Source organism: Chlamydomonas reinhardtii, chromosome 10, assembly GCF_000002595.2.
Source record: "Chlamydomonas reinhardtii strain CC-503 cw92 mt+ chromosome 10, whole genome shotgun sequence".
Lineage (NCBI taxonomy): Eukaryota > Viridiplantae > Chlorophyta > Chlorophyceae > Chlamydomonadales > Chlamydomonadaceae > Chlamydomonas > Chlamydomonas reinhardtii.
The window spans coordinates 6,027,401-6,038,838 of NC_057013.1; the positions used below are offsets into that span (position 1 = coordinate 6,027,401).

The following is an 11,438-nucleotide window of genomic DNA, read 5'->3' on the forward strand; positions in this document are numbered from 1 at the left end:
TCTTCAGTGCATCCTGTACCGCGTTTCCAAACATCCTTGCAAACCCCCCCCTGCTGCCCCCTGCCTGCTGCCTGCAGGCTGGCTGAGGGCCGGCGCGGCGAGTTCATCCCCTACCGCAACTCCAAACTGACGCGACTGCTGCAGCCGTGCCTGGGAGGAAACGCCAAGACCGCAATCATCGCCGTCGTCAACCCCTCCAGGTGCGCGTGGGTGTGTGGGTGTGGGTGTGGACGTATGTGTGTGTGGGGGGGGGGGGGTGTGGGGGGTTATGGCCGGGAGGCATCGAGTAGTATTCCGAAGAGCCCTCTGGCAGGAGGCGGGGCGCTAAGAGGGCTGGCGAGTCCTTTCCCCTCGCGTTTTCCCCTCGCGTTTTCCCCTCGCGTTGCGCCTCCCTACACCCCTCCCGCCCGCCCTCTGCCACCCTTCTCCGACGTCACCGCCACTCCTCCCTTCCCCCTCCGCCGCACAGTGAGCAAATCGACGAGACCTTCAACACCCTCAACTTCGCCACCCGGACCATGGCGGTGGTCAACCAGGTGTGTGTGTGTGTGTGTGTGTGTGTGTGTGTGTGTGTGTGTGTGTGTGTGTGTGTGTGTGTGTGTATGTGTGCGCGCGCGCGCGTGTGTGTGTGTGTGTGGGGGGGGGGGATAGCCATCCATGGGATGGTGTGTATCAAATATGAAGTGAAGTGGGGAGGGGTGTTGCAAAGATGTTTAAAAAAGTGGTACAGGGCGGGTGCCCAGGCCCAATGAAAAATCCCCACCATTGTCAGGAAGCCCACCCAGCCACAATAATGCAAGGCGAGCGCGCCGGTAGTAGCCTTCAGTCAGGGGTGGGAGTAGCCGTGCATGTGGAAAACGGAGTGATAAAAACACAAGTATGAAGTGCCCGGGGGGAGGCGGCGCAGCCGTGTATGGCAGGAAGCCTCTGACACGCACAAACCCAACAGCAGTGGCTCCCGAACTCCTGTGCCTCATCTCTTGTCCCTACCTCCGCTTCCTCCTACCCCCTCCTGTCGACTGTCCCCTCGCCCCCTCCTGTGCCCCCTCCTGTGCCCCCTCCTGTGCCCTCTCTTGTGGCCTTCCCCTCCTGTGGCCCCCTCTTCGCACCTGCAGGTGTCAGTGAACGAGTACGTGCGCGGCAGTGGGGCGGTGGGCGGGGCGCTCAGCGGCGCGGCCGCGGCAGCGCTGCAGAAGCAGGTGCGAGCGCGGGCCGTGGGGGCGTGCGGGCGTGCGGGCGTGCGTGCGGGCGTGCGGAGGACGGGGTACGGGGTAAGGGGACGTAAGGGCACGCGTGCGCGGGGCCTCGAGCGTCCCCTTACCTCCACCGCCCTATATTCCGTACCACCCGACTGTCTCAACCAACCACCCAACTGCCCTAACCGCCACCAACTACCGCCAACCAACCACCAAACGCCAACGCGCAGGTGGTTGCGCTCAAGGCCGAGCTGGCGGCGGCCAAGCGCAACAGCGGCGGCGGCGGCGGCGGCGGCGGCGGCGGCGTCCTGCCGGACAGTGTGTTGGCTGAGCGGCTGAGTCGGTTGGAGCTGGACAAGGCGCAGCTGCTGGACCGACTGGAGGTGAGGGGAGGAAGAGGGGGGAGGGGGAGGAGGAGGAAGAGGGGGAGGGGGAGGAAGAGGGGGGAGGGGGAGGAGGAGGAAGAGGGGGAGGGGCAGGAGGAGGGGGAGGAGGAGAAGGAGGAGGGGAGGCGGAGGAAGAGGGGGAGGGGGAGGAGGAGGCGGAGGAGGAGGAGGAGGAGGGGAGGGGGAGGGGGAGGGGGAGGAGGAGGAGGGGGAGGGGGAGGGGGAGGAGGAGGAAAGGGGGCGTCTCTCATACGCATAAAGACTCTCCACAATTACCTCTCCACACCCAACCACCAACCACCAACCACCTCCCACCAACCGCCTCTCCAACCGCCCCCCCCCAACTGCCCTCCCAACCGCCCAGGCCATCACCGGCAAGCCCGTGGGCGACGTGTACGACGACTTGCCGCCCACACCCCCCGACCTGCACCTGCCCGCCGCACGCCCCCAATCCCACGCCGCCCGCCCCGCCGCCGCCGCCGCCTCCTCCTCCTCCAACGCCCGCGACGCCGCCGGCCCCGCCGCCGCCGCGCTCCGCTCAATCGCGCGTGTTGCCTTCATGGGCCGCGGCGGCGGCGCGCCACGTAGCACCGAGCAGGTTCCTCCGGAGGAGGTGGTGGTGGCGGTGCGGGAGATGCGGGCGGAACGCGACGAGCTGCGGCGGCGCGACGCAGGGCTGCGGGGGCAGCTGGAGGCGGCGCGTGATCGGCTGGGGGTGCTGGAGCCGGTGGCGGAGCTGGGCAATGCGGTGGCGGAGGCTGTGGCGGTGTTGGAGGGGCTGATGGGGCCGTCACCGCTCGCGGACCCCAACAGCGGCGACGCGGCGGCGGCGGCGGCGGCGGCCAACCACGCGGCGCGCCTTGCGGTGGGTAGGAGTGGGGTGGGGTGTGGTGTGCGGGTGGGCTGTGAGGGTGCGGGTGCGGGTGCGGGTGTGGTGTGCGGGTGTAGTAGGGTGGGGTGGGGTATGCAGTTGCGGGTGGGGGTGTGGTGGGAGTTGTGGTGGGGGTTGTTGCTTGCTGGACGCTGTGTCGACATGTGTTCGTACATGTGCGGACGTGTTCGGACCCGTACAACCCCCGCCTTGCCACGAGGCTGTGACGACCCCTGAGACACACGACGTCGCCAGCAGCTCGCCTACACATGACACCTGCCCAACACAATCACACACACACACACTTGCGCACGTGCGTCTTTGCGCTTACTCTTCCTTGTGCTCTTGAACACACTTTGCAGGAGAACGTGGCGGCGGTGGTGCTGATGCACAACGAGCTGTCTTCGCTGCAGCGGCAGCTAGTCACGTCCGAGGCCACGGCGGCGGTGGCGGCGCGGCGGGCGGACGCGGCGGAGGCGGCCATGCAGCGGCTGGCGGCGGCGGCGGCGGGCGAGTGGGCGGCGCGGGAGGCGGAGGCGGCGCAGGGCGAGGAGGAGGGCGAGGGCGGCGCAGACAGCGAGGCGCGCAAGGCGGCGGCGGAGCTTAAAGTCCTGGTGAGTGGTGGTTGGTGAACTTGGTGGCTGTTGGTGGTGGTGGTGGTGGTGGTTGGGGGGTTACATGCATTAAGTTTACGAAGTGAAGTCGTAGGGGGGAAGGGGTTGCAGCAGGTTTGCCAGGGAGCTTGTGCGGACATGCGTCAAAGCCGTGCAAAGATGCGAAAGCAACACGCATTCTGTGTTGCGCCGCATTCACTCCCACTCGGGAGCCGGTCAGCACCCTGCACTCAAGCCCGCTGCACCGACCCTCCTCCACCCACCACTCCCAACCTCCTCCAACCCGCGCCTCCTGCGCGCCTCCTCCCCACGGCTGCAGACGGAGCAGCTGAACCACCAGTTGGGGGCGCTGAGGGAGGAGCTGGAGGTCACAAAGGTGCGTGTACGGGAGGGGGGGTGTAGATACGAGCCCAAACTATGGCTGTGTGCAAATTGTTTGACATGGCCAGGTTGCGACATGCGACATGTGAATTGCGACATACGACATACCGACATACCGAGACTCGCCCATATTTGCATAGCTACGCGTCCTGGAGCTCATTCAAGTAACACCTCCCAGCTTTGCGGCGGTGCATTGCGCTAGCATAGCCACAAGCTCCTCCCACTGCCCGCACCCTACGCCACGCCACCACCACCCTGGCAACCGTGACACGTTTTGTTGTGTGCCACGGCGTTCCACGCTTACCAGAGGCATATTGAATGCATCCACAATATGTTTGGCGGGTTTGGATGCGTTTGGGCGGTATGTGCATTATGTCGCAATGTCGTATGTCGCAATTCACCTCTCCACATGTCGCAACCTGACCATGTCAATCAACTTGCAAACTGCTATAGACCGAACCCGATGCAGAAGGACTTAACCGAACCCAATGCAAAAGGGAGGCAACCCAAGCCCGCGCTGCGGGATGCTGGCACCGTGGGGGTGCTGGTAACGTGCAGCACTGCTCACCCTCTCCCATGTGCATTTCCTTCCCTTCTTCCCTCTCCGGCGCACCGCTGCTTCACTGCGCTTCGCTGCCCTCCCCCGCCCCCCGCCCCCGACATCGGTAACGACGACTACTGTGTACCTTTGTACCTGGCTACGACTTCACTCCGTAAACTTAATGCGTGTACCCCCCCCCCCGCCCGCAGGACGAGTTGGCCCAGTGGCGGGGGCTGGCGGGTCTGCCGCCCGAGGTGGCGGGCGCCGCCGAGGACGCCGTGGCTGCCGCACTCGCAGGCGCCCTGGACAGCTCCGGAGGCGGCGGCGGCGGCGGCGGAGCCGACGGCATGGGAGGCGGCATGGGCGGCGGCGTGGGCGGCGGAGCTGACACCACGCCTGGTGGGCTGCTGCTGACTCCGGCGTCGTTGAACGTGGGGTCGTTCGCGATCAAGCGGGCGCGGGAGGCGCTGGCCAAGGTGGCCAGTCTGGAGGCGCGGGCGCTTGCGGCGGAGGGCGAGCGGGAGGAGCTCAGGGAGCGGCTGCAGGTGCGGCGGGCAGGGGGGGGGCTTGGGGATTAGGGGGGTTTAGTGTGGATACCAGCCCAAACTAAACCGAACCCAAATGCAAATGGGCTACCGGGGTGGGGTGGGGTGGGATGAGTACCAGCCCAAACTAAACCTGGGGGTGGGGGTTGACGTGGAACCAATCCCGTAAGGAAACATTCGCGCTGCAAGGAGAACTGGGAGGCGGGGGGTTGGATGCGGCTGGCCTGGCCTTGCATACTTGCCACGCTGTCCACTGTGTCGCTGTCCTCCACGTCACGTGTCTGCCCGCGTCACGTGTCTGCGCGCATGTGTGCCCACACGAAGCTAGTCCTGTGATCCGTCTTCACAGCAATCTCTCACTCGCAACCACAGGGCCTGGAGGAGGCGGTGGCGGCGGTGCCGGGCGGGAGGGCCATGCTGCCGCCCGTCCGGGCCGCTGCGGGTGTGGGTGGCGCCTCCGCGTCTGGGGAGGGTAAGTCGGCCTTGGGTTCATGCGTAAGGGGGGGGGCATGGATTCTCCTGTCTCGCATGCCGCCGTGCCACACTCCGTGTCGCTGTGTCACATCATCCACCTGACCCACACACATTCCCCCTCTCCCTCCCTCCCTCCCTCCCTCCCTCCCTGTCCTCCCTCTCGACACACCCGCAGGCCCTCCCGGCTCCGCCGACGGCTCCCGACCCGCCGCCGCCGCCGCCGCCGCCGCCGCCTCCTTCTCCGCGGGCCCCGGCGGCGCGGCGCGGGCGGAGCAGCTGCGTCAGCACGTGGCCAGCCTCAGTCGTGAGGTGGCGGCGCTCACGCGGGAGCGCGACAGCCTGCTGGCCATTGTGCTCAAGATGCAGGTGGGGAGGGGCGCGTGTGGGGGCGTGTGTGTGTGGAGGGGGCGGTGAATGTGTATGTATGTGTACGGGTGTATTGTGTTAGAGAGCACGAGGGAACACGCAGGACTGTGGGCACAGTGTGTGGTTGTGTGGAGTGCAATGGGGGCGTCCTGCTGGTGTGTGAGCGGGCGCTGGGGCATGGCGCAGGGTCAAAGGCCAATGGCTGGTTGTCTGCCGCTTTACACTGCCTTTTACGTGGTTTGCACGCGCTCGAACCCCCGCCTGCTTTTGACAGCACGCTAACTCCACCTCGTCGCCACCACCACAACCACCATAACCACCATAACCACCATAACCACCACAACCACCACCGCAACCCCGCAGGGCCCCGCCGCCGCGGGCGCCATCGGCGCTCTGGCGCACTCGCTCAACGGCATCACGGCCGGCTCCTCCTTCAGCTCCGTGCCGGTGGCGGCGGGCGGCGGGCTCGGCGCGGCGGGCGGCCTCATCGGGCTGCAGTCCATAGGCGGCGGCGGAGGCGGCGGAGGCGGCGGCGGCAGCCGGCCGGGCAAGCCGGGGCGGTCGGGCTTGGCGGCCGCGCGCAAGGGCAGCCCCAGTGAGTGCTGCAGCGCAGCGGTGGCGTGCGTGTGCGTGCGTGTGCGTGTGTGTGTGCGTGTGTGTGTGTGTGTTCGTAAGTTTAGAGCAGATGGTCAAGCTTGCCGGGCCGGTCTTCACTCCTAAGTTCACTCCTAACCGCCTGCCTATACCGCGCCGCCCCTGCAGGCAAGCTACGGCCCCGCGGCAGCTCCGACAGCGGCCTGCCACTGCCTCGCCCCGACTTCAACAGCCGCGATGTGCCGCTGGAGGCCAAACACCGCGTGGCCCGCATCCGCGACCGCGCCACCAAGCTGGACTCGGCGGAGCGGCTGCCCGGCATGCCGCCCGTGCCCGAGCCCGTGCTGGCAGGTAGGTGCGGCCGCCGCGGGGGGAAAGACACGAGCATCGTGCCTGCCTGCCTGCGTGCCTCTCTGGTTGCCTGCTTGCATGCATGCGTACTGCTAATTCAAATCGTGATTGCCTTCCGTACAATACCTCGTGTAATTGGAGCAGCTGCCAACACATCAGCAAAGCATGGCGACGTCAACAAGCGATAAGCTCTTAGCCATGCTCCTCTCGTGTGGCCCCCACCTGGTCCCGACCCTCTATCTGCAGGTGCCCGCGACGCCGAACTGTTTGCGCTCAAACGCAAGCTGGTGGCGGCGGAGAAGGCGCGCACCGAGGCAACCGCCAAGGCGCAGGCGGAGATGCGGGCCATGCAGGTGTGCGGTGTGGGGGGAGGTGGTTGGGGAGGCGGGTGGGGAGGCGGTGGGGAGGCGGGTGGGGAGGCGGAGGCCAAATGGATGTATGTGGGAGTGGGGGCAGTGACGGCGGGCGCGACGGCGGCAGCCTGAGCAGGCGGAGTGAAGGCGGGAACGCGGGCCTCTCTCACGTGCCAGTACGGCGGTGTACGGCGGTGTACGATGTACGGCGTGTACCCCACCAACCATTGCCGCACCCTCTCGCCCACCCATCCACACGCCCGCCCCCCCCCCTGCTCCGCCCCCCCTGTGGCCGGCTCTGCCTGCAGATGGCCCTGGCTGCCGCCAATAAGGAGGTCAAGGACTTCAGCCGGGCACAGGCAGCACAGATGAGGGTGAGCGGGAGTGTGCAGGACTGTAGTGTGGAAGCCATGCTCTTTGCCATTGTATCTGAGCGTAAACATGGACACCCGTGCTTCAGGAGTCTGTGGCACTACCGCCACGCCTCGCTCGCCTACCCCACCTAGCTAGCAACCCCACACACACTACACACACACACGCTCGCGGGCTTCGTTTTGTGGTTGTTGCTCTTAAGCAAACACACACACACACACTCGCTCTCTTTCTCTCGCAGCAAGTGGAGGTGGCCCACGATGAGGAGCTGGCGGCGGCTCGCGGCGAGGCGGCGGGGCTGGTCCGCAGCCTGATGGACGAGAACGCCCGACTGCGCCTGGCCCTGGCCACTGCAGGCGGCGGGGGCGGAGGAGGTGGCGGCGGCGGAGGGGGGCAGCAGTTGCCGGGCTCGCCAGGGAGTGGAGCGGCAGGAGGAGGCGGGCACCGTGCCTCGGCGGCGGGGAGCGTGGGCAGCGCCGGAGGAGGAGGAGGCGGAGGAGGTGGATTTGGTCTGAGCTCCATCCTGGCGGGTATGGGTGGCGTGGACTTCCAGCTCAAGAGCCTGGGTGGCTTCGGGGGAGGAGGAGGCGGCAGCGGCGCCGGCTCGTCTGCCAACTCCAGTCCCGCGCACAACGGCAACGGGGCCGCGGGCAAGGGCCCGAGGGCGTCGCCACTGCGCGGCTCCAATCTGCAGTCGCCCATACCCGTGTCACCTGGCGGCGGCGGCGGCGGCGGCGGCTTTGGGGCCGCGGTGTCACTGCCGTCCATTCCGCCGCCCAAGGCGGAGAAGGCCAAAGGCGGAGGGAATGGGCGCGCCGGGCGGCGGTAGCTAGCTAGCAAGGGGCGGCGGCGTGCGCGCATGTTTGTTGTTGCATGGCGCAGGGTGGACGCAGTTTTAAGCGACTTGTGGAGCAGGGTGGAACAACGTGTGACTTTATGTGATCAGTTGTGTTTCAAACGTGGTGATGGAAGTGATTCAACCGCTGTGCTGTGAACATAGCTCTGTGTGTAGTACACACGGTATGCGTGTGGGGGGTTCGGAAGGACTGACGAATGCAGCAGCATGTTTACGTTTGCATGTGCCCTGACACAAGCAACCAACCGCTTTCATGTGAGCTTGTCGGAGGGTGCTTGTGGTGACAAACAACGTGATCGCGCTCTCACGGCGGCAGCACAATGCATGGTTCGGAGCTCTATCTGGTCGTGGGGGTTGTAGATACCATCCCAAACTAAACCGAACCCAATCGGGTTGTGGGGTATGTGCTTGAGGCTTGGAGCGAGGACTGTGACGTGCAGGCGAGCACGAGGCGCTGCCTGGTGGTGCTGGCGCGCGCGGGCGCGAGCAGGAAGTAGGAAGTAGGGTACATGCGAAGGTGCGTGGTTGTGAAGCCGGGGGGAGGGGGGCTTGTACGGCGTGCCGGCACGTTCGGTCGTACGCCACAGGCCGCGCTGCAATCACAGCCGCACTGCCGCAGCGCTGCGATGCGGAAGCAGTGCTGGGGGGGGGGAGGCGGGATGGCGCTCGGGTGCGTGGGCAGGGGAGCTGGTTGTATATGCTGGGATAAGGGGGAAGGATGAATCCTGCACGGTTTGAAAGGACGGAAGTGCTGGCTGGGCGCTGGGACGTCGACCCGCCGCGCTTGGTCGTGTGTGTATGAAGCCACGCATGTTGACCCATGCTCCCTACTCTTAGCCGTGGCCCCCGGATAAAACCCGCCCGCAAAAATACAGACGAGGCTGGCCAGCCGCGGCAGGGGTTCCGGCAGGGGAACCCCTGAGCCGCGGTATACTGCTCCCAGCAAGAAGTGGCACTAGCATTACCCTGCGACTGTAAACGTATGAGCATGGCTTGTGCGACGGTGCAAGGCTAAAGCCGCGTTCGTGGAACGTGGTTTGTGTCGTGGCGGTGCCGTGTGCCGTTGCGGATGGGGGGTTGCAGCCCGGTCTGAGTCAGTGATGCAGCAAAACTCAAAATTCATTCAGATGAGTTTGCAAGTCGTGATTTGCGCAATGCCGTTTGCACACGGCTCAGAAAGGCCGCGCGCGAGAAATGTCGCTGCAGTCGCCCACCAGTTCATTCCTGCTGAATTCCCAGGAGCAACTGGCCTTACAAAGACATGCTCCATGCCTATTTTGCTTAAAGCAGGTCGCGGGGCCTGGCGTCGTGCACAGCGAAGTCGTACTTCTCGCCGAGCGTCGGGCGCTGTCCCCAGTTGCGCCTTGCCGTGGCGCCCGCATCGGCCATAAGACCAGCAGCTCGCAGTCATACTTCAAATACGTTTACTGTTCTCCCATATTGAAGCAAATCAACATCGTTGACAACGACCTGCACGACCCGCTGAAACGAAAGCTTTCAGCTCTACGCTTCCTGAGCGCACTTCCCCATAGCCATCCAGTTGACGGAATCAAATACTCGCTAGCCAAGCACCGCTCTGCTGCCCTTGCTTACTCGCCAAGAGACTTGCCGGAGCCCGTCAAGCCATCGGAGTGCGCCTTTGCCTTGTGGTCACCACAGTCTACGCCTGCTCCCGGGAGCTCAAGCAAGAAGCCTAGGAATCATGACGCCATCGCTGCGCCGTCTTCCAAGCCTGGCCATCGAGGTGCCGGACTGCCTGAAGGACGAGTCCATCGTTGACTTTCCGACCCCGCCGAGCCTGCCGCCCTCGGCGAGCGACTCCACTGGCGCTGTCACCAACGTGACTCCTGGGTCCTGGTGTGAGCCCCTGTCGCCCAGCGCCGTGAGCGCCATCAGCCCTCGTGCCTGGGGCCTCGAAGGAGCCTCGGCCCCGGCCTCGGCCTCCCTGCTGCCGGCGCCTTTTGCCTTCGTTCGCTGCAGCGCCCTCGCGGCTGACTGCTGCGGCCGCCCCAGCGCCAGCGCCAGCGGTTTTGCTGACACGCGCTATGAGTGCCTGGCTTACTCGCCCCGCCAGGTGAGGGAGCTAGAGGTGATGATGAGGGTCCGAAGCAAGCGGCTAGGCTGGGGTGCTGAGCGTGCGTGAGGGTGCTTGAATAAGGAGACATCCCGAAAACCCTGACCCCTACGGTCTCGCCTGCCCTCCCCTCCCAACCCCTGCCCTGCCCTTCTCCCTGCGCCCCCCCAGGTGTCCTCCTCCGGCGGCAGCTCCCAGTACACGAATACACTCTTCGGCAGCAGCTGCAGCAGTGACGATGACGAAGAGGAGGCGGAGGAGCCGTTGTCATCGCCCAATGCCGCCGCATGCGGCACCACCCGACTCATCTCGTTCTCCGCCTGCGCCTCCGCCTTCGCGTCCACATGCTCCTCGCCGCGCCCCCTGCCCAGCCCACCGCCCAAGCAGCCGCTGTGCCCCGCAACCCTCCCCAGTATCGCTACTGACGGCGACCTCTCTTCGTGCTGCGACTCCTGCTGCTGCATGAGCCCCCGCACCGAGGCGCGGCGGGTGGCCGCCGCGTTCGGCCGTTTCGACTGGTCCTGCTGGGCTTCCGAGGCCGAGTGGGCGGCGCTGCGTGACGCCGACATGGCCACCCTGGAGCGCTTTGGCCTGCTGCACTGGACCCTGGACGACCTGCATGACGCACAGCTGGCAGAGGCGTTCGCCGCCGTGGACTGGGACGCAGTCGCCGACAAGAGCACCACCGCCTTCCCCACCCCCTTCCCCGCCGCCGCGTGCGCCGCCGCTTCCTCTGCCGCTGCCTACGCTGCCGCTGCAACCACCTCTCTATCCACAACCACAACCACCACTAGCTGCCTTCTCGGGAGTGATGATGTGGCGGAGGAGGCCGAGGTGGACTTCGCGATGCTGCGTGAGGCCGCGGACGAGGCAGTGGCGACGCTGCTGCTGCTGAGCCCGACGGCGGCGGCGGCGGCGGCGGCGGTGGCGGCTGTTGCTCCTCCTCCCCTCCGTGGCGGCAGTGGCTACGGCTTGTGCGCGGAGGACGTGTTGCTGATGTGTGCGGACATGGAGGACCTGGAGGCGTGCGGCCTGGTGGGGTGGACGCCGCAGCGCCTAGCTCGGGACACGGCCTACCGCCGGCTGGTGCTGGAGGCGGAGGAGGACACGGCGTTGTGTGGTGGTGGTGAGGGTGAGGGTGAGAATGAGGAGAGCTGCGGCTCCACCCCCTGCATCTCGGCGGGTAGCAGCCCCTGCTACAGCCGCTGCAGCAGCGGCCGCAGCGCCGGCGGCAGTAGCAGCTGCAAGGGCGGCGGCGGCAGCATGCGTTGTGCGGCCTGGTGGCTGGCGGAGGAGGCGGAGGCTGTGCGGGTGCTGCTGGTGTTTGGGCAACAGCAGGAGGAGGGGTGCCGCTAACAGTGTGTGTGTTACAGATGCTACGGATGCAACTGCGGTCTACGGGATTGTGTGTGTGATGTTGTGAGGCTGGGAAGTGACAAGTGAGTATTATAGGACTGATATGGA

General features: G+C 66.0%; 2 protein-coding genes across 2 annotated transcripts in view; both read left to right on the top strand.

The window, feature by feature from the left end:
- CHLRE_10g463026v5 (uncharacterized protein) overlaps positions 1-8,737 on the top strand; it is a 16,412-nt gene extending 7,675 nt beyond the window's left edge. Inside the window, exons 9-23 of the mRNA XM_043067193.1 lie at positions 78-200; positions 470-536; positions 1,116-1,199; positions 1,427-1,579; positions 1,947-2,447; positions 2,816-3,067; positions 3,387-3,443; positions 4,199-4,534; positions 4,907-5,006; positions 5,184-5,374; positions 5,738-5,969; positions 6,137-6,319; positions 6,566-6,672; positions 6,981-7,046; positions 7,286-8,737. Of these exons, the coding sequence (XP_042920590.1) occupies positions 78-200; positions 470-536; positions 1,116-1,199; positions 1,427-1,579; positions 1,947-2,447; positions 2,816-3,067; positions 3,387-3,443; positions 4,199-4,534; positions 4,907-5,006; positions 5,184-5,374; positions 5,738-5,969; positions 6,137-6,319; positions 6,566-6,672; positions 6,981-7,046; positions 7,286-7,873 (3,040 nt within the window). The 3' untranslated portion in view covers positions 7,874-8,737. The remainder of the gene's footprint in view (positions 1-77; positions 201-469; positions 537-1,115; positions 1,200-1,426; positions 1,580-1,946; positions 2,448-2,815; positions 3,068-3,386; positions 3,444-4,198; positions 4,535-4,906; positions 5,007-5,183; positions 5,375-5,737; positions 5,970-6,136; positions 6,320-6,565; positions 6,673-6,980; positions 7,047-7,285) is intronic.
- A 298-nt stretch (positions 8,738-9,035) lies between these two features.
- CHLRE_10g463100v5 (uncharacterized protein) lies at positions 9,036-11,437 on the top strand. Its single transcript, XM_043067194.1, has 2 exons — positions 9,036-9,974; positions 10,146-11,437. The coding sequence occupies exons 1-2, from the start codon at positions 9,603-9,605 to the stop codon at positions 11,328-11,330; spliced, it is 1,557 nt and encodes a 518-aa protein (XP_042920591.1). The 5' UTR covers positions 9,036-9,602; the 3' UTR covers positions 11,331-11,437.
- The last annotated feature ends 1 nt before the right edge of the window (position 11,438 follows it).

Excerpts from the sequence above, each read along its gene's own strand:
- CHLRE_10g463100v5 (XM_043067194.1), top strand. The coding sequence starts at position 9,603 with ATGACGCCATCGCTGCGCCGTCTTCCAAGCCTGGCCATCGAGGTGCCG. Across the intron at positions 9,975-10,145 it reads TGGCTTACTCGCCCCGCCAG|GTGTCCTCCTCCGGCGGCAG; the intron begins GTGAGGGAGCTA and ends GCGCCCCCCCAG.